The sequence below is a fragment of the Glycine max genome, chromosome 4 (genome assembly GCF_000004515.6).
Source record: "Glycine max cultivar Williams 82 chromosome 4, Glycine_max_v4.0, whole genome shotgun sequence".
Classification (NCBI taxonomy): Eukaryota; Viridiplantae; Streptophyta; class Magnoliopsida; order Fabales; family Fabaceae; genus Glycine; species Glycine max.
Window position 1 is genome coordinate 18,223,611 of NC_016091.4, and position 26,022 is coordinate 18,249,632.

Below are 26,022 nucleotides of genomic sequence, written 5' to 3' on the forward strand. Positions count from 1 at the left end.
TTACACAACATAAAAATTATATATATATTTTTCTTTGGTTTGATTCGGATTGATGGGTTTATTGGTTCTCATTTGACTCCAAACCATCCGTACTTTTTATTTTTTAACGTCCTTACTTTTTATTCATTTTAACCTCATTTCCATCATTGTATAAAATTATATCAAACAATAACATTTTTTTTTTCTTAAGTAAAATTTGCACTGGTAGTTGAGTTGATCACTGATCCCAGTAGAAAGTAGAATCTAGAAAGTAAAAGCATATTAAAGCGCCGGAAATAACAAGACTTTTTTTGAACCCGCTACAATATATATACAAGAAGTTCCCTCATTTTAGGGTTTTTGAAAGGGTTTAAGCGTTTCTTCTCCTATGGCATTCAGCGATAAGCAAAAGCAAGAAGAAGAAGAAGAACCGCACAGAATGGAAGAAGACGACGACGAAAGCGAAGAAGAAGAAGAAGAAGAAGAAGAAGAAGAAGAAGAAGTGTGGGACGATTGGGAAGGAGAAGACGAAGGAGAGAGAGAATCTGAATTCGTGTGTCTATTCTGTGACTCCCGGTACAGTTCGTGCGGTTCCTTGTTCGACCACTGCGCCTCCCTTCACCGCTTTGTTTTCCACACGATCAGAACAACTCTCAGCTTGGATTTCTATGCCTCCTTCAAGCTCATTAACTTCATCCGCTCTCGGGTAAATGTTGTTATCGCTTTCTTCTATGCTTTTGTTAATTGACAAAGTTGCAAAATTGGACTAGGATCTCGAAAAATGCTAGGAATGCATTATCTGACACACTCTTTTAAACCCATTTCAGCTTATTAAAATTTAATCGAAGTTGCAAAATTTTTTGGTTCTCACACCCAATTTAACGAGATTTCAATAAATTTTAACCAATAACGAGAGAGAGTATGCTATTAGCACAGTAGTACTCTTGTTAGGATCTTCTCGTAAAGAGAATGATGCAAAGCAATCATACTGGTACTTGCTGTTATTTTCTCATAACATGACATTGTTTTACTTGACAAAGAAAATTCAAATTCATTGTTATGATTGTTTCTTGAGGTTGGGGCTTTTGGAATGAGGAAGTGTAATTAAGAGAAATTGTGAATTTTGGATTTTAGATTTGAAAATGGCAGTTTATCTTTATCATGATTTTGGTGGTTGTTACTTGTTCCTTTTGTTGTCAATTTAAGGATTGTTTGTACAGAGGATTTCCCTCTATTAACCTGTTACTTTGGTTTATGAAAAAAATGGAGAAGGTAACTATCGGATTATGTATGTGATACTAGCTATATGTAGACATTCTAACTTTGTATGTGGACTATATATCAAATTTCAATTGTGTACTTTTTTACTTGTGTATCTTGCTAACTGGTGTTTTCTTCTGCTTTTTTTTTCTTTCTAGGTGGCAGAGAACATATGTTGGAGTTGTGGATTAACATGCCAGTCCAACTGTGACCTTCAGAATCATTTGCATGATGTAGTTGACTTTAATGAGATAAAGACTTTGTGGAATGATGATAGGTATCTGATACCTTTCATGCAAGATGATTCACTGTTGTACAGTTTTGGTGATTGTGACGAAGACGGGGAAGATGAACATATTACTCGAATTGATGAAGATCTTATAAAGGATCTAATGAACATTGAAGAGAGTATCCATGACGATCAAGATCTTGTGAAAAAAGTGGTAGTTGATGATGACAAACATGAGATTGATTCTGTCTCTAATAATCATTTGAACAAGGCTAGTTCTTCAAAGAAACTTATTAATGGTAAGGACTCAAAAGGACATGTTTTGTGCAGTGATAAGGATCCAGAAGGACATTTGATGGTTAATTCTCAAAATCACATTGCAAAGCATATTAAGAAGATCAATGAAAGTTATTTTGGGTCTTACAGTTCATTTGGTATCCATCGAGAGATGTTAAGTGATAAGGTATAGGATGTGCATCTCATTTGTTGGCTTTATATTTAACTAAATTGTTGTGTCCCTACTATAAATTGACAAACTGAAGCACTTTAACCATGCTATCACCATTTTATTAAAGTAATATCTATCTTTATGTAGGTGAGAATGGATGCTTATGGCCAAGCGATTTTGAAGAATCCCTCTCTACTAAATAGTGCTGTGGTTATGGATGTAGGTTGTGGAACTGGAATTCTCAGGTGAGAAATATCCTTGATTTTTGTCAGTGTATAATATCATGCAGTCTATACTCTAGCAAAATCCTAGATTATATCTTTTATGGAATTTTATATTCATAGAATAATACAATGAAACATATGATAATTAATGGTGGAAGGATGATGTCTTCTTAGTAAAAACATTAGGAAAAGAAAATTCCTTAAGATTACCAATGTTGTGTATATAACTTGGGACTTGGGAGTGCTAGTTTATTCTCCCATCAACCTTAGATTGTGTATTTCTCTCTCCTCTCTCTCTCTCTCTCTCTCTCTATATATATATATATATATATATATATATATGTATATATATATATATATTTATGTTGATGTGAGAAAGCTATCCTTTTTGGGCTCTATTATGGTCTTATGGACTTTGTTAAATTACTTCATATGAAGAGTTTTAAGATGTTCCTCATTGGCTAGGAACATGGCTAGAATACTCCTTATAAGACTTGGACAATACTCCTCTCTGAGCTAACTTTTGGGAGTTAGTCCTCCTCCTTATAAGACATGGCTAGAATACTTCATTTGAAGAGTGTTAAGGTGTCCCACATTGGCTAGGAACATGGCTAGAATACTCCTTATAAGACTTGGACAACCCTCCTCCCTTGAGCTAACTTTTGGGAGTAGTCCCTGTCCATTTGTAATAAAGATCGCAGAAAAAAAAATTGTAATAAAGATCAGCAAAAAATTGTCTCCATGAAAAAGTTTCCTCAAAGGGGGCTTAGCCTCCTAAGCTTACCTCTTGCCTATGACAAGAAAAATATACCTTCCCATTTCATCTTTTCACCATTGAGGGTGAGCCTTGGTGCAATGGTAAGTTTACTGTGCACTTCTATACTCCCCCTAGACCTCAATTGGTGGGAGCCTCATGCTCTGAGTCACCCTTCTTCTTCATAGATGAAATTAGTTGATGCAAGCTTGGTGGTCCTGTATGTAGGATAATAATCTGTATATACTACCCTGCATATGTATAAGTAGTTTCTAAGTGAAGTAGTTCTCTTCATGGCCCTTTTTTCTTCTGAATATTGAAGATTTCATCTTCCCTTAATGCATGGTAGTAGTAGAAACCATTAATCATTTTCCATTATCCATATGCTTCCTCAAATTGATAGGCTTGTGAGCTCTTTCTGTTTGTTCAGTTTTTTGGCAGTAGTGGTAATGATGCCTATGGCTGTTATTAAGTGCATATTCCTGATTTTGTCGATCTCTTCTTATAAGTTATTTTTTGGGAGGCTACATATTTGCCTACCATATCTGATTGCTCTGTCATTTGTAAGTTTGTGACATCGTTTGTCATTATTTTTTCTTTAGCCTATTTTCAGCAAAAGCTGGCGCTTCAAGGGTTATTGCAGTTGAGGCTAGTGCCAAGATGGCAGCAGTAGCATCTCAGGTATAGTTTTTCTGCTCTGTAGTTCTATAGTTACCTCTTCAATTACATGTCTAGTTGTGTTCATTTTCTTCTCTCCATTTTTTAAAAATTTAGGTTGCAAAAGATAATGGTCTTTTGCTGAGTAAAAGCCAAAATGGAGTTGATGGCCTCCAAAAGGGAGTCATAGAAGTGGTTCATGGTATGGTTGAAGAGATTGATAAAACAGTTGAACTTCAACCTCGCAGTGTTGATGTATTGCTAAGTGAATGGATGGGATATTGCCTGCTGTATGAATCCATGCTTGGTTCAGTGCTTTATGCACGAGACCGGTGGTTGAAGCCTGGTGGTGCCATTCTTCCTGATACAGCAACTATTGTGAGTCTCTCATCTGTCCACTTCTCAGCTTTTTCATTTTCAGATTTTTTTCTTTTCTTTTTTTTGATCAGCAAGGGTTGTCTGTACTGTAAGTTTATGTAGTATATATGAATTACTCCAGTTTCTCTTCTAGTTTGTTGCAGGATTTGGAAAAGGAGCCACAAGTCTTCCTTTTTGGGAAAATGTGTGTGATTTCGACATGTCTTGCATTGGGAATGAGCTTGTCATAGATGCTGCCCGAATTCCTATAGTTGATGTTGTGGACTCTCAAGATTTAGTTACCTGTTCTGCTATTCTTCAGGTTTGTGCTTTTTTGGCATATATGTGGATGTTTTGCAAGACATTGTTTATAGTGCTGAATTTCTTATTCCATTTTGGTAATCAAGTCTTCAATAATTTAGCAATCACTGCAAGGCCAAGGATAATGTCTGTTATCTTTGGCTATAGTTTCTAATTGGTTATCTTGCAATTCTAAAGTAGCTGAAGTGGTCCTTTTGTGAACTGCATGTAATTGTGTCGAAATCAAATGTTATTTGTATATAATGATTTTTTTTTGGGTTAAATTGTGAAAATTATTTTATCCAACAAGAAATGGTGGCTCCCATGCCTTCTAAAATGAAAATGCCGTATTTTACTATGTAAGTGCATTTATACAAATGAAAGTAAAAAGTATCGTGCATTTCTAGATAATTATTCATTTTGACTCGTTTGTTACTTGTAGTCTTAAATTATACATATATGCTATCCCAAGCAATAGGTTTCTTTTTATTGGGGGTGGTGGTGGTGGTGGGGAGATGGGGGTAATTATCCTGGATTTTTTTTAATAATAAATCCACAACCCAGTTTATAGTTGCATGCTGACTATTGAAATGCTTGTTTTCTTTTTGTCTTCAGTCCTTTGACTTGGCAACCATGAAGCCTAATGAAGTGGATTTCACTGCAACTGCTACTTTGGAATTGAAACCAAGTACTTCTGGAACATGCTGCTGGTGTTATGGTGTTGTCCTATGGTTTGATACTGGATTTTCAAGCAGATTCTGCCGAGAAACACCAGCCGTGTTATCCACATCCCCTTACATGCCAAGAACACATTGGTCACAAACAATCTTAACCTTTCAAGAACCTATTGCGATGGGATTTGGAAAAGAAAACAGGGGTAAACCAGAAGCAATTGGCACTGAGGTGTATCCTGCTGTGAAGATTGATTTACGTGTCAGCATTGTCCGTTCTACTGAGCATCGCAGCATTGATATATCCTTAGAAGCTGCTGGTGTTGGTCCTGACAGTCACAAACGCAGTTGGCCTGCTCAGCTTTTTAATCTGCAGTAGGATGCATGACGCCACAACAGCAAAGATCATTGTGCAGCAGTTTTTCTTGTTGGCTGCCAGTTAAAATCAGTTTTGTAATGCTACAGCTGTAATTGCTAACATTTAGGTTCCTTTTTTTGTTCACTGGAAATAGCTACTGCTTGTTGAATGCTAGACTCTACGCTGCCCAATTACATAGAAAATGTAATGTTTCTCCAATTCATATTTATGTATGACAAAACTTACGTGCAGTACTGTTTTCTTATACTGTTTTCCAATTAAAATTGGTTATTCATTTCAGTAACCTGTATGATATACATGACCATGTGGAGCGCTAACCGCTAGTTCGAGCCAAATATTAGATTAAGCCATTTATGTGTATTTTTGTAATTAAGCTTTGTTTTGTATTTGGGCAATTGCTTGACCTTGCTTACTTTTTTTTAAAATTAGTTTGCTGTTGGACCCTATTTGGGCTTATGTGTGCTTGGCGTCTCCCTTTGGTGTTGGGCCTTTTAGGAATGAGCCTCAGTGGTTTTTAGGTCAATATAAAGGCAATACTTTGCGCATCCAACAAATTGCTTGTGCACCCAGTGTTTTCTGTTTTTCCAAAATTACTCGACAAATTTATGGATCTGTAATCCGTATGGATCCTTATGGTTCATGTAGGATTTGAACCTGTGACTTTGGGCATTGCTACGTACACCTAGCGAAATTATTGGTACACCTAGCAATTTTGCGATTTTCCAATTTTGCCCTTTCGTAAAAGGGATATAGATCAGTTAATCCGTGAGCCTCATACGGATCAACTGATCCGTATGAATCCAATGGTTATTAACAGGAGTTCTAACCAACTGAGCTAATAGACCAATTATATTATAAATAAATAATGTTACTATATATAACACTAAAATTTCTAATGTATATTTAATGCACATGTAAATTTAAATAATAAATTTTGTGACAATAAATTTTGATATAACTTATACGAATTATTTAATCTGCATATTTTTTATAAATAAAAAAATATTTACTATTAAAAAATTTAATTTAATAATAAATTAAAAAATGTATTTTTGAAAAAAATATTAAAAAAATACTTACGAGTCATGTAATCCGTATGAGTTAATTCATACATATTACGTGATCCAATATGAGTCATCAGATTAACTCATACGGTTACGTGATCCGTATGACTCATGGATTATGTAATTCGTAAAAATAAAAAACACTTAAAGGTATTTTTAAAATTTTGTTTTAATGTTGGGTGCACAAGCAATATGCTTGGTGCACCTAGCAAAGTCTGTGATTTTTAGGTTATTAACACCACGCTCTAAGCTGATAGGTCAATTATGTTATAAAATAATTAATGTCGTTAAATTTTTTAATGTATATTTAATGCACATGTAAATTTATATAATAGATTTTGTGATAATTAATTTTTCTGTATTAAATATATCAGGACAAAATTAATTTGTAAAACATTTTTTTTAAAGAAAAATTGTAATTCATATGAACCATATGAATTTTCAATCCGTATGAACCATACAGATTGTTGCTTAAGGTAGAATGGGCTTATAGAATAAATGGGTGAACAAGAAAATCAATATCTATGTTCGTTTATTTTCAATAAAATCACAATTCTTTTGTAGGATTAATTTTGGTCTCTCCGAATGATTTGAGAGACCACTATGTCAAGGTATGTATTTGGGTTAATTGCTCATGTGGTGTAAATTTCCATGGAGTAGAATCTATCCTTTGTGTTACTAATTTTTAATAAATCTCCCCAAATGGTTAGTTACTAATTTTTAATAATTGAAAATAAAAAATATCCAAAAAAAAGTGAACAACAAATGAGGTTATAATTATAATAATATAATAGTTAAGTTATAGATTATAGATTATAATTATTTTATCTTATCTTTTATTTAAAATTTTCTATAAAATATAAAATAAGATTAAAAAAATCAATTCAATCTAAATAATTTTAAATTGAATTTGATAAAAAAAAAAATCAGTACAGTCTAATTTGCTTTAGATTGAATCTGATCAAATAAAATTATAATTTTAAATCAAATCAATTTGATGATATATTATCAAAACCGATCCAATTCAATATTAAAACACCCTAACTGTGGGATTAAGAAAGTGGCATCGGATCAAACGGCCTCTCGCACCACACTTCCAATACTCCACATTCCAAGGAAGAGACCGAAACTGAACAGAAGCGAAACCACCTTATCTCTCAACCAACCAACGAGAAAATTGAATGCTTCTGTTCCCAACGTTCTTTTTCTTCAGACACAACTCAAGGAAAATTGGCGGTTAGAGATTTGTGTAATGCTGCAGCATGCTTTAGATGCTCTTTCTTCACAATCGGTAAATAAATTGAGTTAAATTTAAGAGTTTAATTGACATGCACACTGTGAGTGTAAAATGTTTTACATTTTTAATCAATTAAAAATCATTAGCAGTGAATTAGATGATAGTGTGAAAAAAGCTTTGCATGCATATATTATAATTCTAAATTTAATAGGCATTTGAAAATTATCTGAAGTTAGTTTATTGTTTTCTCTTATGATGAATTTTAAGGCTGCATTTTGCTCTGTCTACCTATCAATTTATTTTTTATTTTTCTAATTTCACTATGTATCTTTTCAGATTATGTTTCTTTTCTATGTTTTAAAGAATATTCTGTTTCCATATTTTTTTTCTTCCTTATTAACTAACAAATATTTGTAAATAGGATTTGAAGCGAAAATAAGATGAAATTATTACTGAAATGGAAAGCAGTTCCTTAAACAATACATCTTAACGACCAACTCCTTTCTGGTCTAAATGGCAAAGAGCTTTGTTGTTCTTAAATAAGATTTTGGGTTCTATTGACTTTATTTGATCAGCATAAATCCTATGGCTTAACATCCCAGCCCACAACCCTTTAAGCTTGAGAATACTTAAGAAAATAAAGTTTGAATCACCGTTAGCTATAACTTTTGACTTGATGATAAGTGCTTCATCAAATAGGTTTGAGTCTTTTGTATAAAGAAAATAGTTGCTGGGATCCACTCAGATTAATCAAGGTCTAAAGTAATTTCTGAATTCCAAGGGTCTAAGACCCAAAAACAAACCCTTAGCTTCTGAGGATTTAGTTTTTCTAAATGATGAGTGTACTATAGAGCGTTAAAGTACAAAGACTAATTATTGATTGAAAAATCAATGTTTGACATTTTAACATCATTGTTTACTGTACATGTATTTTTTTTTATCACAATTTCAATTGTTGATTTTCCAATATACTATTGTAACTCTACAGTTTTAAAGTGCACTTTTCGTTTTAGAGTAGACTAATCCTTTATCTTAAGACTTGTCTGATAGCTAATAGCCCAAACTATTCGTGTCTCATTGTAGCCTTGGGATTTGATAGGAAGTAGATATATATTGAAGGAACCCCTTATAACCAGAGGAGGAATCCTCTGTTATATAAGCAGAACAATAGAAAACAATTGTAATGGAGCAAGCTCCTTACAAGATGGCAAATAGGTATTAGGATAAAAAAGGAAATGGTAGCACTCAGTGACTGAGAAATGACCAGTTCCTCTACTCTGCCTAACCTTCAGAAACTCTCCAATACCTCCTATTTGGCTATACCTTCCACTAAATAATTATTTTCTCTCTCCTTGCTTGATTCCCGCTTCCCCTTCCCCTCCTTTATTCTCTCCTTGCTACTTGTCCATTCTGTTATTCCACTCGCTTCTCCTCCCAATGACTCTTGTGTCACCTTTTGCCCTTTCTCATATGCCCCCAGGAATTGATTCTTAGGCCCACTTTCCTTTTCCTTCACCTTCTTACGCTTCAAAGTCTTGCATAATGGGCCTATCAGGACTGTGGTGTTTTGATAAGATTAAGGGGGTAACTAATTGAACTATAAAGCCTATGATCACAACCTATTTTGCTCCAAGGTCCCAATCTCTGGAAATGAAAGAATAAAGAAAAGAGAAAAATATGCCATATATGAAAATTGAAAATTGTTCATATCTTCTTCAAATTTGATCATGTTTAGTCCTCAAATAATTGACTAATAAAGACCTTACAAAATGGCAATTGATTGAGGAGGTAATCCATATGCAAGAAACAAGATTAAAAATGGAAATCTTATCAACTAAGTATGTGTATGAACTTCAGAACAAAACTTCCATACTGGAAATGCTGAGCTTGAAATGACATAGGTTTAGAACTATTGCCAATTTGCCACTTCGGTATCATCGGAAGCAACACTGCAAAGAAAATAAACAGAAGATAAGCCAAATATAAACCAACTATGTTGCGTTGCAGAAAATATAGGGAATTTTAGAGCAGATACCTGAACAATAAGATAGGACAATTCCAGAATATTATGTTTGTTCCCACTGTAACAATTTCTTGTTAATCCGTATCATAGGAATGTGAGCAATTCTTGGCCAATCTACAGCTTTTTTCCCTTTACATCTTTCTTCAAGTCTTGGACTCGTCATGATATGAAGGGTGGAAATTGAAGAAGTAAGGTTTGCTGGCATTCACTGAAGTTCTGGGCAGCGTGCAATCCCCAAAGTCTCCAGAGAGGTCAATTGCTGAAGGCTTTCCTCATCTAGATACTTCAAATTCGAAAGTGTAAAGATTTGAACGGATGTAAGAGTGGATGGCAGCAGCCATCTTTCTGGAAATGATTCCCCATCATGGAATGAACCTGCTATAGCAAAGCTTCTAAGAGAGGGGAGTTTTGCAAATTCCAGTTCTTTCTGTTGGTAAACAATTTAGGACAATGAAATATCTGAAGGGCGTTCAGACTATCTGTGCAACCTCCATCTGAAGATGACTCAAGTTCTGAACACTCTATTATGTCCAAAGTCATCAGGAATGGAAATAGTTTATTCATCTGACAAGGAAAAGAAGTCAAGTTCTTGCCTTTCTCCAACTGTAAATTTGTCAGATTTGGAGCTGCAAGTCCACCTTCTGGGAAAGATATAAAATTAGGACATCACAGATCTTCAAGGAATTTAGAGATTGAAGATATTGAACATGCACCCCAGAAACAACAGGAGATTGTAGATTTTGACATCTTCGGATATCAAGGTGGGCCATCTTTGGAAACATATCCATTATGAAAGACCTCAGGGAATTGCAGCTACATGAGATGCATAACCTCTCATGATATGCAAAGCATTGGTTCATTGGAAACTCAATGTTCTCACAGTTTGTAACATTAAGTGACTTAAATGTGTTTGCAATGACATTACTAGGAATCTGCCGAGAGAGGGGACAACTTGAGATGCTCAACTTTTGAATACAAGAACTTCCTTTGTTTATTACCTGAAATAGTGAGTCTACTGCATTATAGCTACTGATTGTCAGGTTCAGTAATTGAGGCAGTGGCATTTGGATTGAAACCTTCTCACAACATTCTAATTGCAATTCATGAATTGTTGGGGAAACTGCAATCACAAGCTGTTCACATTTTGCAATCACGATCTTTTCCAGAGCTGCTAGCTTTTGGATCAAGTTCACACCTTTCAGTTTCGGGCAATTTTTTATATAAAGTTACAAGGAAATTTTCTTTTTTCATCTTCCTTCTCTTCCTCCCCAAAAGGAAGCCATTCTTGCCACAGTGGCATGTTTTCAACTTTAATATTGTATCAATGCCGCAGGGGCTTAAAAACTTCAACAAACATGCTAGGGAACTCTTTACTCGCCTTCAGAAGATTGACAAGGACAACTATCCAGAGGTATTTTTAATTGGAAATTATGTACTTATTCATTTCCCAGAAATACCGAAAAAGTTAAAGAGATAATAACGATTGTTTAATTTTGATTGCTAAAATTGTTAGTGCATGTTAACCTAAGCTTGATTTGAGAATGAAACACAGTTTTATTTGACTGGCGTTGTGTCACACTGATAAAAGCTCGATTGCACTTATGGTGTTTCTTTTTTTTCTTCTTCCTGCTTTTAATTTGTAGTGTTGTAACTTGTTTGAATTCTGTTTGGTATCTGACAAGGTTTGTGGCTTTTTTGCTATTTCCTTTCAATGAGTTACATTTGCGGTAAAAATATAAGCCAATAAATAATTGAAGCATAATATAAGATAAGTTATACAATGTTTATAATTTTAATACTAGTTTTTATAATTATAGAATATCAAGTGAATCAAATATGCTAGGACTGACAGGTGAAGTAGCCGTTAGTGGCTTGTACTTAATATCATTTAACTATATTAAATAACAATATAGGAATTTATGGAATTTTGAAGTAAGGAGATTAATAAGCCAACTAAAACGATGCTTTATAGTTACAAATGAATGAACATTTCTGTATGAATATTGAATGCGTAATTGTGTTTCTTTGTTTTTTACTAGGTAGCAAAACTGTAGATGTAGTCTTACAATATGAGGAGGTAGTGAATTTCTTTATTTTATCATGATTTGTATTTCATCATGGAAATTGATTGTCTATTGTAGTTAGATTATTTTATACAAATTAAAAAAATTAATAAATAAATATAAGATAATTATAATTTTATAAAATTAATAAATATATAGCAGCTCTATTAAACAGAATCTTTTAAGTTATACTAGTAAAGATATAACCCCTTTAAGAAATGATTCTTGTATTTTTCACATTTAGCACATAGCATTTGAACTAAATTTCCGATTATTTTATTTTTATGATTATTATTTAGGCTGTAAAAATGATTATTTTATTGGTGAATACTGTTTTTATCTCTAGTTGACACTATTAATTTATTATACTTTTTATATATTTAGGAATAAGTACTTATATTGTCTGTTCTTGGCTATTAATTTGAGTCTACAGAAGTTGATGCTATAAATATTTCAAATATTTCTTGACAGTAATGGATTTGACCATATCGTTCTTCCTAATAAAGTTTCTAGTTGAGATGGCATGCAAGCCTTATCCTATACTTGACTTGGGGCCCCTCCTCTTTTAGGTAGGCAATACATTGAGTGAGCAATTGCCAGCTATAATGATGATAGAGACATTCTGTTATCCTCACACTTTCAAACAAGGTTGTCCTTTGCCCCTCTTTTTTTTTTTTTTTCTCGATTTCTCTATATTTTTTTCTTTCTATAACTACTAAACCTTCTCCATACACCTTGTTGCAGCTGCAGAGTTTATGGTGTTGCACTAACTATGGATATCTGCGGCTCACAGCCTTATTGGTAGAATAATGGCTATGTGGATCAAAGAAAATATACCTTGTTGCAGTTGTAGAGTTTGTGGTCTTGCCTTTGTTATTTTTGCAGGATTTGAAGATTCTAACCAAGGTGTTTGACTTATTCTTTAACACAATTGAGATAAACTAAGGTAATATTTGTACCCCGTGTTAATTATCTTATTCGTTTATCTTGAGTTGTTAACCACCCTATTATTTTTTATAGCAACCAACTTTGATGAGAATCATTGCAGCTAATGAGTGCAATTTATGTTGTTGTTTTCAATTTTGTTTTTATGTATAAGTTGCAACAAAAAGGAAAAAAGTGATGCAATCCTATCCCGCAAGGGTATTAGATAGAAAACTCGAAGTAGATTGGCCCAGAGATGCAAGAGAAGGCCCTAGGATTCTCATGAACCTTAGGGTAGATTTCGGGCTCATGAGCTAAGTATGAACCTACTTATCTTTGTACATATTAGATTAAGGTTTCATTATTTTTGGGCCTTGTATTTAGGACTCCATAATATAGATAAGGTACCCTAGAAATGTAGGATTTTTCAACCCTTGTATTTTAGGACACCTAAACTAGTTTTTGTATTATGAGTAGTTTTGTAATTTCACATGCATTAAGTGAATATTTGATGTGTGTGTTGGAAAATAAATTTAATTGAATTGGGAGAAGCCCAATCCAATTAAATTTTAGAGGCGGAGATGAACATTTGCTTGCTACACCCCATTGTTACATCATATAGTCACACTTTGTGTATGTCCTTCATGCTTTACATGCATCATGCCACCTAAGCATACTTAGTGGAGAATCTTGGACTTGATCTTGAATTAGTGGAATGAACCATAGCTAAAATTCACTAATCATAATTAGTGAAATTTTGGCTCCACAAATTTAATTTCAAATTCAAGTGAAATTTGAATAGAAATTCAAATTTTCCTCCAATTTTGTGTGACACTTAGGCTATAAATAGAAGCATTGTGTGTGCATTTTTTTCAACTTTGAACATTTAAAAATTAAACTTCAGATTTCAGAGCTCTTTTAGAGCACAAAATTCCGTGCTCTTCTCTTCCTCTCCCTTCATTCATCTCCTTCTTCCTCCAAGATCTAATCCATGGCCTCTTATGGTGGTGAGCTTCTTCTAGACTCATCTTCTCCTTGAAATGGCGTCTCCTCTGTCTCTTCCTTCTCCATTCCGCCGCCATTCATCTTTCAAGAAGCAAAGGAATCCATTGATGAAAAAGATCCTAGGCCTACAAGCTCCAATGGAGCTTACATAAAAAAGGAACCACACTACTTAAACTGCTTTGTTGGCTTTCACTAGTAAGTCATTATTTGTACCGATGCCTAAACTTCTTTTTCCTTTTTTGTGTAACCATTCAAAACTTTGAACAGGGAAAAATAAAGTAAAATAAAACAAGAGGGTGTACAACTATAGTTGATTTGCTTTGATATACTACTCTGCTTAGTGGAAGATCTTTTAGAAACTCAATCAATAGAATTGCCATGTCTGCTCCTCTAGTTTATTCCTCAAAGCACATTCCAACAAAGCTAGAAACTTTCACACAAGAAGAGGTGGCTCTTCAATTTCCAATCCAAGTTCACACACTTAATTAGCAAGCCATGTTCTTTATTTCCTTTTTGCTTGCAAGGACACAGTTCAAGTTACTTCCCAATTCTACATTGTATCTCTCCATGCAGAAAAGAAGAAAGAGGGAATGACAAGAGATGTTGGTACTCAAAGTACACCTCCTTATATTAGTTCACATCAAAAGCCATCTTCAGGTATGCATGTATGCATAGGTCCAAATCTTGTTATTATTTTTTGTGAATGGAAACTCAACATGATCATCTGAGGAGGAAGATCCAATTAATATACGTATAGTAGCTAATTTAGCACCAATTTCTTTCTTCATCACTTAACAGTAGTAGTTAAAGTTGTGATGCTTTGATTAGTTTAGTGTATGATACTTTTACATGTATGATGCATTTGTCAAGTTACTCTTAGTTCTTTACAAGTCCATTAAAGATTTTGAAATTATGATATAGTTATCTGTTTTATGACCTTTCTCTCATTATGCAGTTTGTTGAACTTTAACAATTCTGTTTCTACCAAAGCGTCACTATCTTATCTCTCCAGAACTCTCTAGCGCACATCTGTTCATCTCTTATACAAGTGTTAGATATTTTAGTACTCTTTGTGTAATACAGAGTTTGGGAACTGTATTATGATTCTAGTGGTTATGATTTAATCTTTGAGCAGGTGAATCAGTTGTCTCCTTCAGTTCTTAAATCTGAGGGGGTGCCTGTACATCGCACTGTCTAGCATTCAGGTGATTCAGTCCATTGAGGTGCTTATAAGTATTGTTGGTCAAAGAGCTATTGTTTTAAGCACTTCCAAGTAAGTTCTATGGACTAACATTTGATGTATGACATTTTAATTACATTATACTCATGAAATCTAGTATGTATTTGTATAGTGTTGATAAGTTTGGATTATTGGTCTGTGTATTTTATCATTTACTTAAATGTTGAGTAAATGAAGTTACCTTATAATAAAAAAAATTGTAATAACTTTTTTTTCTATGAAATTGTCTTAGGAATTTTTAATTTGTCAACTTCTTATTTTTATTTAATCTATCATCATTGTAATTAATATTTATTTATTTTTAAATAAATTTTAATATTAATATTAATTACAATCATGCTAATAAAAATTATTTTTAATTATTCATATTTTTCTGATTGGATATCATTCAACAAAAATATCAATAATTAAAAATAATTTGTATTTCAAGGATGGTGCTTAGTAAGCATCGTCTTAGAAAGTTATCGGTTTTCTAAGACGGTGTCTGCTTACCTGTTGTTGAAAGTTAACACTTTCAACGACGTTAGATTCTATGACGGTCAACAACCGTCGTTGTATGCTTTTTTCGACCGTTGTAGAAAACCATTTTTTTGGTAGTGCACATGTTAAAGGAATTGCCTTTGGAATGGTCTTGTTGAATTTTAAGACACCAAACTCCGGGTTAACTCAGGCCCATGCTTTGATGTCAAAATATTGCTTTACTTTGTCATCATTGTACACATGTTGAGCAAGAGTAGTCTTCCCAACTCCCCCATACCAACTACGATGATGACACATATCCTATCACTACTATCATCTTATACCTATAGCAAAAGTTTGATAACATTATCCTTATCAGCATTTGTTCCATAGTTAGAAGACTTTTCAGCCAGGGAAGTTGTTTGGAAACTTTTTAAATGTTTTCTCATTGACACATTCCTTCATACCCAAAGCATCCTTTTGTTTTAAAAGATCTTCAAGTTTTTATATAATGGTTTCCATCTTTTCACTAAAACCACCAAATGAAGTAGGGAAGAGCTACATAGCTTGCTTGCGTTGCTACTCCATGAATCATCTTTTGGCTTGAAGCTAATAGACTAATCTTATCCAAAAGGTCTTATACCTTAAACATGAGATCTTTGAGATCATTCAACCAATCCTTATGTGAATATTTGTAGTTTTCCTCTCCTTTGCATGGTTGACCAGAGATACAACTGATCTAAATGATATCTTCAACTTATCAAGCAACTTAGGGCCATTATCATGTTTTACTCCCCTTATGAAGTCTGCCATCTCACGTGTGGCAATCCTCTAAAACAAAGTTTGGACAAAAGCAAAGAGAAATGCTCCACTCACCAATTCAGCTGCCATGGTCTTAACTTCTTTTCTGATGAAGGATCTTGGAAGTGGAATAGCGATATTAATATTGTATATGCAAACAAAAAGGAAGTAGTAACTAATCACATTATTTAAAAGCCATGGGATTTAGACTTTTTTCCATAACTGATAGGTTGTTCAGACCAATAAAGATACTATAATGACAACAAGAACTATGAATAAATTCAATGTAAGATACTGTGGGGCCGACAACAAACTGTTCAGCTAGAAAACATGCTTGACTCTCAAGGTTAGTGTAATTTCTTAAAAGAATCAATAAATTTGGCACCATAATAAGAAAACATCTAGTTATATGTATACTTCCTTTAGAAACAATCATGTTGCTACGTAGTTTGCCATCTCACTTGTAGAATGTTACTATTGCCTTTACAATGTCATGCTTGACTATCTCTAAGATTCTAGATATTTCAGAATCTTACATGATTCTATTGATTGCATTGCTATTATTATCTCATAGGCAACTAGTTGTTAGATTTCAGCTTAAAATCAATTGGCACTAAGTGAAGTTGCCCAACAAATATATAAGTTGCACCCTGAGAATTGAGGTAGGTGATGTAGGACTTCCTAACACCCGTCACAGATGCCTACCAGAACAAGCGAGCCTACTAAAATAGGTTAAAACCAAGATCGGTTATAGGCTCTAATATCATGTTAGATTTTAGTTTAAAACAAATTGACATTATGTAAAGTTGACTAACAAATATATAAGCTCCACCCCAAAAATTGAGGCAAGTGATGTTGGACTTCCTAACACTAGTGTGGAATGCTTCTATTAGCCTTTACACGACCACATTTGAGCATTTGGATTTCATGTTGGAGAATTGATTCTGAGATTAAAATTTATTTTATATAGATTTTCACGTATTTCATTTCAAGTCGAAGAAAACTCTAGAATTGATTTCAGGTCCAAAATTAATTCTTCTAAGTTGAAGTGATTTTGGGTTCAAATTGAGTTAAAGCAGCTTTGGGTAGCTTTTTCTTTGGATAGAAAAAATTATATTGAGTTTTACTCCTAACTTTTATGATAAAAAGGATTAAAAACATCCAAATATAAATCACATCACCTCAAAATCAATTTTAACCAAAATCAAATGCATATTTTAAAATGGTAGAATCTCGTTTTACATGGTTTGGACATGTGTGGAGTGGAGAAGACATTAGAGTCCTAGTAAAGAGAGTAGATTAGATGGAGGGTTGCTTAATTGTTGAAGCTGGAGGTAGGGATGCTCATGGTTTTGTTATTTAAATAACCATAATCATTACTAATAAATAACTATATTATAAGTAACTATAACCATAACTAGTTTTGTATAATCTATAACTACATATAAAGAGAATATGGTGTTTTGGTGTACTTATTTTTATGTCTATTTTATTCGTGTAATTACGTTGATAAGTTATTATGTTATTCCTATAACTACTTTTACAAACCACTCACTATTATCTTTCCTTTTATTTAAAAAAACATGAAAAAACAATTAGACATGAAGTGCTTGTTTTCCTCTAGTTAGTTATTTTTTGGTATAACTGGTTATTGTTTTTAAAAATTGATTATATAACCCTTTTTCATGTGGGGGAATGTAAACAACAGAAAAGAAAGGAAAAAAACAATTACATCCTCAAAAGTGTTCCTTTCGATGTAGTGGTCCGGCGGCAAGCAACGACGGTTCATGGCGGTCACTAGCAGTCGTGGGTGGTGGAGGAGGAGGAGGTTTGGGGTGTTGGGTGAGGGTTTAGGGAAGAATAGGGGAGCAAAACATGTGTTTTTACGCCGTTGGATGTATGTGTAACCTCCAAGACTTGCTCAGGCGAAATTTTGCTCACGTGGGTGAGCTGGCCCAACTAAGACTCACTTGGGCGAGTTCTAGGCAAATTTCTCTCCAACATATTTAACTGCTTGTGTGCAATAGACATATCTCACGCTCGAGATGTTGTTTTGCAAATCCTAACTATCAAAACATGCAAACGTGGGTTGTGATTCAACGGACCAAATTTGAAAGTGATCCAACGATTAACGAATCTGATATTGTAGTTTTACCAAAATAGGTTATGGGTCAATCTCGAAATCACACGATTCCAACGCAGATCAATCAAACTCCACATAACCTAACATCCACACCAAGCAGTTACACAAGGATAATTCACACAACACTTCAACTAATCCAAATTAATCAAGTAATTAAATAAAAAAAAGAAATACATTAAATATCTATTTTCAATTATCAAAATTTCAAGGCGTTACAAATGACAAATTGATCCTTGAACTTTATAATTTAATGTCAAATTATTTTTTAAACATTACTGCTTAATAACAAAGTTGTCTCATTTTTACACATTCACGGACTAAATAAGAATTTGGATAAGTAGTCTATTTAGTTCCCTAACTATGTATTTATTGATAATTTAGTCCCTATATTTTGAAAATAATCAATTTAGTCCATAAATATGAAAATGTTATGAAAAATTAATTCAAACGCTAAGTATACTTACAATTTGATCTTTAAAGTATGACACTAGTTTTAAAACTATATTATGATCTTTTTTAAATCACATGTATCTTTTATAGAAAATAATCTTCAAGTTTTATTGGACAACGGTGATTCAGGTGTTCAGTGACGATACTCCATGATCTAGAAATGCAAAATAAATATAGTTGGTGATTGGGATGTCTCTCCACAATTTCGGTATTGCATTGCATCTGTTCAAAGTCCTTTACCTGTTACAAGGCCTACCTATTTTTACATGCTATCAGATATTAACAAAAGTTTTCATTTGCACCTTCTTTAAAGCATAAAAACATCAGGATAATATATATGCTAAAGTATATTTTTTGCTCTCATAAATATGAAAATGTTAGAAAATATTTGGTCTGTTTTTTGTCCCTGGAAAATTTAAATTTGTTATTTTTTGGTTCGGACATAGGTCTAGGTAACCCGAACATAAGTGTATGCTAATGTAGATAATGTCAATTTTTCAACTTTATAATTATAACCATTGTAAAAATTCCTCATCGGTTATTTTGCGTGGTATTGCTGAAAACATAGACTCAACACCATATATGTGCCTTGTTAGTACTACCACAAACCCTACATCTTAATGCCAAAGTTATTCACTCTAAACCCTTGAATCAAAAGACCCGCTACCTCGACTCCTCAAACAACCCAACTATGCTTGTCAAAGCAACTCAACCCCAAATTTTCAAATGAAATCAACAAACACGACACAAAAAAAAAGGATTTGCTACAACTTTTAGCCTAACCCATCACCAGATTTTGGGAATCTGTCGTCATCGTCCGCAGCAAGGAGCGAAGTATGTGGCGACTGGCAAGATATTGGCCTGCAGTGGCCTTCGTGCGAAAACAAACCCTCCCTTCACCTCAGACAAAGTTGGATCTGACGTCGAGAAGAACATGGTGCACTCCTTCAATGATAATCCGTAGAGAAGGGTTTGTGATTCGCAGAGAGATAAGGTTAGAGTTTTGACACGTGTTGACGTCCAATTGACTAATGGACTGACTTATGTCCACAATCATCAAACACGTCGGGTCAAAAACTAACAGATTTAAATTTTGTGATGACAATAAACAAACTAAGAATTTTACAAGGGTGAATTCGAAACATTTTCATATTTATGAAAACGTAATATATTTTTTAACCTAATATACGTGTGTGAACTTTCTGATATTATATATTTTACTAATATTTATTATTTTTGTTTTTGGCACATCATATTACTTATTATCTTTACATTAAATATCTTTATTCTTGTCACATCATACCACTATTTTTCTCTTCTTTTTTTTTGCATTTTTTTCTTTTTAATCCTCAAGTAGAATATTTAAGGTATTTACAATCTTTTTTCATAAATTAGATGAATATAAGTTGACACATCGATATGGATACTTCAAAATCAACCACCCACCTGAACCATATTCGTATTGGATGCTTAAAATTAAAAACACTTAAAGAAAAATAACAACTCTAAAAAGAATCAACAATAATTTTAAAATTTTAAAATTATGGCGCAGCCATGTCTCATAATAACATAATCTCAACATCTCTCGTTTAGTCAAAACTTAATGTACTCATGCTAATTAACAAACATTTCAACTTATTCATATTTTTTTAGAGTATTGCTAACCAATGTCATCAAGGCATTGGTTAAGGAATTAAAAATAAAAGGTATTTATTGTAAAAATTACAAGAGAGCATAAAAAAATCATGAACAGTACAATTTTGATCATCCCAATTAAAATTTTTTTTCTTATAATTTCTAACAAATGTTCAAAGGATTCTAATTAACATTTACCTTTTTTAAAACAAATGAAAAAAAAAGAGACGGTAATTAATTAGTATCATCCAACCTTTCGATTGTACATGCACCTACAAGTGTAAGTGCTAGGTAGAATATCAATATCAAATTTCATATATATATATATATATATATATATATATATATATATATATATATATATATATATATATACATATTTTTATTTATGTATCTATATGATTAGTGGACCCACTATATAACAAAAAAAAATATACGTATATATTTTCAAGGTGACTTTCAATATGCTACTAGTAGTTCATATACATATCACCTATCATTTTGAATAAATTTCTTAATAAACATTTATAAAAAAAGAAAATAAAAAGTAAAATAAATTAAACTTTTTTTATAAGTTATAATCAATTTATGCACATAAAAAAGTACATAAATTGATTTTAATTTATACTAAAAGTTTACTTCATTTAACTTTTTTATTTTCTTATTCTATAAATATCGTCCAAGAAATTTATTCAAACTAACCTATGTATAAGTCCATGTTTGGAATGAATTCCAGAACGCAGGTAGCCACCGTCTCTCCACGTCTAAGTATCAAAATACGTGGAATACCTCAAGATAATGCGGAATCAAACATGCTTGTAAATCAACTACTGCATACCAAAGCTCAAAAGTTCAAGTTCAAGATGTTCGGTTAGTAGCTCCATGGAGGACCTCGAATTCAAGTGGCTATAATCATCATGTTTCAACCAAGTAGACTCGGGAAAATATGCCTCCTCACTACTCCATTGTTGATTGCCCTTGTGAACTCCATCATCATGATGCACACCATAATAATAATCAGCTTCCACGAACATTTCAGCAACATTGGAGGCTTGGCCTGTGAGCTCTTGCACAAGTGCTCTGAAGTTTGAGGCACTAGTCTTCACCTTCATGGGGCTTGAAATATATGTGACTTTAACGTTCTTCTTGTGACCCCTTTTGCTCTGCCCTTTTCTCTTCATCACAGCATGGTTGTTATTAACGCCAAGCATGTTTATGAATTGATAATTGATATCTCACTCTAATAATTAATCAAATTCTTTTAAATAAAAGAATCTATTAATCAAAACTTGTTGCCGCGCAATAAGTTTTTGCACTAACTAGAAGGGTGATGGGTAAAAATATAACTAAAAATGTTCAAGGTGGTCTTGTATTTATATATGAGGGTACACATATAAGGTGGATGATATAGAAAGGGTTTGGGGGAGGATGTAAAATGAAGGGGAATTTCCAGGATAGTGATTATGGTTTGAAAAATTAAAGGGTTGATGGTGGAAACGGAAGATATCTAGAAACTTGGAGGGTTCGGAAGGTTCCATTGGGGTGCGAAATTAAAATTAAGAGACCCCTTAAGTCCTATGGATATATTTGTTAATGTGGGGATATGAATTAATAGTGATATATATGCTTGATCGACGACTTCTTGCACGGTGTGTAACCACAAGTTTGGCTAGACCCGCACAGTGCGAGAGATGATTTTTTGAGTCATCTACAGTGCACAAGTTAATCTTTGCCGTTAGATATTTGAAGTTTTAAATCCATGGCTGATTTTTTTTTGTTTTTTCTTTTCTATTACTCTTTTCTGATATATCCTCTTTCTTTTTCGGATAAATATTTATTTTTATTGAGAAATTCAAATTTAGAACCATTTCTACCGTGGATCATTGAGGTAGGTGTCCATTTTGGACCAGATTTAAATGTCCGTCCGATTTAATAATATTTTATTCGACATTCAAGATTATTACCGATAACAGCCTATATAGTCAAAAGTAATTTTCATGAAAGTGTTCTTTATTATAAGAGTATGATTAAATTTACTCATCTGTCCTTCTACAATTTTAAGTAAGGAAAATAATTTATCAGAGAATGTAAATTTTTGTAATCTAAAATTTATTGTTTGAATTTTTTTTATGAAAAATTTAAATTTTTGGAATTTTAAAACAGAATTTTAAATAACTAAAATTGTGGAATTTTAATTTCCTTCTAAAAGATGATAAATTGAAATTCTCTTTTTAATAGAAATTTTTTCTAAAATGTTCGAGTATTTCCTTTATAACTTTCATCCTCTTTTTCACTCGAAAGTTCTTGAAATCTCGTTTTCGAACTCATGACTCTTCTCTCTCGCCGATGATCCTCTTCTTCAAGAAACACCGTCTGAGCTCATGGAGCATCGATCGAGTGTGGGCATAGGGGAACACGTAGAACTACACCCGCCAGTCAGGGAAGCAATCGTCGTTATCCATCACGCAGTGGAGGTGCTCGACGGCGTGAAGGGTCCAGGTCATACCTTGTGTCGTTGATTATATTGAATGTTGTGGTCGAATATGGTGGAGTACGTTGTCGTGTCCCGGTTCCCCTGTGACTTCTCATACCGCATCAGTATTCTTCTCTTTGGAATCACATCAATCATATCTTCTCTTCTCTTTGCATTCATTGATAAGGGAATTTAAAATTCCGAGAAATTTAAATTCTAAGAATTTTAAATACTTCAATTGAAATTCTTTTATTTTCAAAATTTTGTGTTTGGATTAAAAAAATTAAAATTGTGAGGGTGAAAGAAAATGAATGCAAAGAGAAGAGAAAATATGGTTGGTGTGCTTCCAAAGAGAAGAATATTGATGCAGCATGGAGAGTCACAGGGAAACCGGGACACGGCAGCATACACCACCACATCCGACCACAACATTCAGTTAACGACGCAAGGCATGGCCTAGGCCCTTCGCGCCGGTGAGCACCTCCACCGCGTGATGGGCAACTACAATTGCTCCCCTGATTGACGGGTGCAGTTCTACGTATCCCCCTACGCCTGCACCCGATCGACGTTCCGCGAACTCAGACGATGTTTCTTGAAGAAGAGGATCATCGGCATGAGAGAAAAGTTGCAAGTTCGAGAAAGAGATTTCAAGAACTTTTAGGTGGAAGAGAGGATGAAAGTTATAAAGGAAATACACGAACATTTTGGAAGGTTCTTCTATAAAGAAGAGAATTTCAATTTCTCACATTTTAGAAAGAAATTAAAATTTCACATTTTAGTTGTTTAAAATTTCAAAAATTTAAATTCTTCATAAAAAAAAATCCAAACAATGAATTTTAGGTTAAAAAAAATTTAAATTATTTGATAAATTACTTTCCTTAGTTAAAATTTTGTATCCAAACACACTCGGTCATTGTTTGTTTGTTTATGGTTCTGTTCATAAGTGACCTCGGATGAACACCTTTGGGTAAGTTTGTTGGGATTTTTGTTCATTATTGATGAACACTTTTCGATGGTAAAGATGATTTATGCTGAGAGAGTGGTATTTGGTTTTCGTTAAGATTGAAGTGAGTAACATACTCACATGCATCAGTTATAGTGTGGGCAAATCAGATGATTTTTGTTGTAGACGTGGTTATGTCAAGCATGCTCGTCGCCGTGAATGCATAGTAAGAGATTGGTTATTGGTTGTGAATTAGTTGAACACAAACCTACATTAAGGTATATTTGATTGATGGGTTTTTTTGCCCACCAGAAATTTGAAATCCATTTGACATTGTTCCTTGTTGAAGAGGTTACGTTGTCAGAATATTGTAATCAGATGGCCTTGGCAGTTGCAGGACTCAATTTTTAAAACCCTAGCCTACACTCTGAAGGACGAATACCTTTTCTTTCATTCAGTAGCTGTTGGATGGATTTTAGGGTGAAGTATTTTGCTTCATCCCTCACCGTGTACCACCAAACTGACAGGCAATTGCAGGTTTATAACCGGAAGAAAAAAAATATAAATTAAATAAAAATTATTTGTTTACCTTTTTTTAGATATGCTTCATTGGAACTCTGCTTCTCCTCTCTCAACCTCGCTAGTTCCCAATGCTGTTAACTTTCAGGTAACCAGAAAACGTTTGTGACTAGTAGAATGAGGCAAAGGTAGGGGCGCAATTCAACCGGGAGCTGAAAAGTGACATTGATTTGTTGTGCCAAAAGCTTTGCGCAATGGGTTGCTACACATGCAGTGGCACAACCATTTTTGGACAGGTTATGGCAGTGTTGACTGCTTTGGACAACGCGTGACTAGCTGAAAAGGTGTTGTGACATGTCAGTTGGAGCAACCCTTTGTTCAAATTACCTAAGTACAATGTATTGTGTCATTACTACCAGCGCAATACATGCCTATATAAACCCTCGTTCCCCTTGCATCCAGACACACTTTCTGGTACATTTCCGCATTTCTCCAATTTTCTTTCTCTGGTACATTTCCGCATCTCTCCAATTTTCTTTCTCTCTATATTACAACTTTGTTGATATTTCTTCTGTTGGGTGAAAATCAATAATATATTTATTAATTTTTTTATTAATTTGTATTATTTTTTGATGTTATTATAGTTAATGAAAATTATTGATGACATTATTGATTTATTTTGTAGGTTTTATTATAAAAATGAGTTCTTCGATTATTGTTCTTGTTTATTTGAATGGAAGAATATTTGAAAGTGACAATGGCATCAGATTTGAAGGCCCTAAAAAGGCTATTCAAATTAAATGTGGTGTAACTTTTGATGAGTTAAAAAAAAGAATTCGTGATAAGGTAAAATTAGATAAAAATGAAAGTATATCTACTATGACTTGTCGATTTTTAGTTGTAGGTAAATATATTGCATTACAAATTTGTGACGATGAAGATGTTGAAACAATGATTGAAAGTTTTCAACAACAACAAGAAATGAGTGTCATTGAATTGTGCAATGAAGTAGATGTTGCCGGTGCTTCTGCATTGAATGTGACAAATTCACTATTATCATGTGGGAATAATATAGTTGGCAATGAATCAAAAGTTCAAAGATTTGCAATAAATTTAGATGATGATGATTACATGATATCTAATTCATATGTTGATGACTCGCTGGATGAGGAGGAAGATATCGATGATATATTTGACACGGATGAAGAAGGTATATTTAATTAAATAATATTGTAATCTTATAATATTTTAATCTTATAATATGTTTTCGTAAATAGTATACAGAAGAGGTCCATGGTATATAGTTTTAAACCATTAATGGACATTAAATAGCACTAAAAGAAGCCTATTTTCATAAATACTTTTGAGAAAAAGTTGTATATTAAGATTTATTTGCAGGTGGAAGTGAGACTGCATTTTGAGAATCTGCTTCTAATTATAGTAACATTAATTGGAGTCATCCGGATGAAGAAGACATCTGTGGTTTCGATATGAGATCAACCTTCAATATTGACCAAGAATTATTTGTTGGCATGAAATTTGAAAGCAAAAATGCAGTAAAAAATGCATTGCAACAATATGTTATGAAGGTGCACCAAATTTTTAAAGTTGTTGAATTAAAATCACAAAAATATGTTGTTTGCTGTGCAAATCGAAATGATGACATCCCATGCCCTTTTTATATGAGGGCAATTGTATCTAAAAAAACTGATATATGGAAAGTTACGCAAGGGGGGGGGACCGCACACGCGTTTGAATATAAGTATAACACAAGACCATGACAAA

At 33.4% G+C, this 26,022-nt stretch overlaps 2 protein-coding genes and 2 long non-coding RNA genes across 7 annotated transcripts; 2 read left to right on the plus strand and 2 right to left on the minus strand.

Moving 5' to 3' along the window:
• Window positions 1-294: 294 nt before the first annotated feature.
• LOC100781879 (probable protein arginine N-methyltransferase 3) lies at window positions 295-5,488 on the plus strand. The gene is made up of 7 exons (XM_003522847.5): window positions 295-685; window positions 1,398-1,931; window positions 2,064-2,161; window positions 3,497-3,575; window positions 3,669-3,929; window positions 4,063-4,230; window positions 4,824-5,488. Exons 1-7 carry the CDS (start codon window positions 368-370, stop codon window positions 5,256-5,258), a joined length of 1,893 nt encoding a protein of 630 aa, XP_003522895.2. The 5' UTR covers window positions 295-367; the 3' UTR covers window positions 5,259-5,488.
• Window positions 5,489-7,194: 1,706 nt separating this feature from the next.
• Window positions 7,195-15,064, plus strand: LOC102668147 (uncharacterized). 4 transcript variants are annotated; one of them, XR_005891007.1, is made up of 7 exons: window positions 7,195-7,613; window positions 9,673-10,993; window positions 12,117-12,293; window positions 12,390-12,591; window positions 12,745-12,887; window positions 14,148-14,231; window positions 14,530-15,064. It is a non-coding gene; the product is annotated as an uncharacterized lncRNA (long non-coding RNA). The 4 variants fall into 4 exon arrangements; XR_003266795.2 differs by lacking the exon at window positions 12,745-12,887; XR_003266794.2 differs by lacking the exon at window positions 12,745-12,887 and having other exon boundaries at window positions 7,196-7,613; window positions 12,215-12,293.
• On the minus strand, window positions 8,900-9,735 carry LOC102665430 (uncharacterized). Its single transcript, XR_413925.4, has 2 exons — window positions 9,595-9,735; window positions 8,900-9,508 (listed from the first exon to the last, which is right to left on the minus strand). It is a non-coding gene; the product is annotated as an uncharacterized lncRNA (long non-coding RNA).
• A 5,657-nt stretch (window positions 15,065-20,721) lies between the features above and the next one.
• Window positions 20,722-21,867, minus strand: LOC102665525 (uncharacterized). Its single transcript, XM_006578361.4, has one exon. It carries the CDS (start codon window positions 21,511-21,513, stop codon window positions 21,130-21,132), a length of 384 nt encoding a protein of 127 aa, XP_006578424.1. The 5' UTR covers window positions 21,514-21,867; the 3' UTR covers window positions 20,722-21,129.
• Between the last annotated feature and the right edge of the window lie 4,155 nt (window positions 21,868-26,022).

Coding starts and splice junctions, on each gene's coding strand:
- LOC102665525 (XM_006578361.4), bottom strand. CDS start 21,513: ATGCTTGGCGTTAATAACAACCATGCTGTGATGAAGAGAAAAGGGCAG.
- LOC100781879 (XM_003522847.5), top strand. CDS start 368: ATGGCATTCAGCGATAAGCAAAAGCAAGAAGAAGAAGAAGAACCGCAC. Junction 686..1,397: donor TTAACTTCATCCGCTCTCGG/GTAAATGTTGTT, acceptor TTTTCTTTCTAG/GTGGCAGAGAACATATGTTG. Junction 3,930..4,062: donor TTCCTGATACAGCAACTATT/GTGAGTCTCTCA, acceptor TTTCTCTTCTAG/TTTGTTGCAGGATTTGGAAA.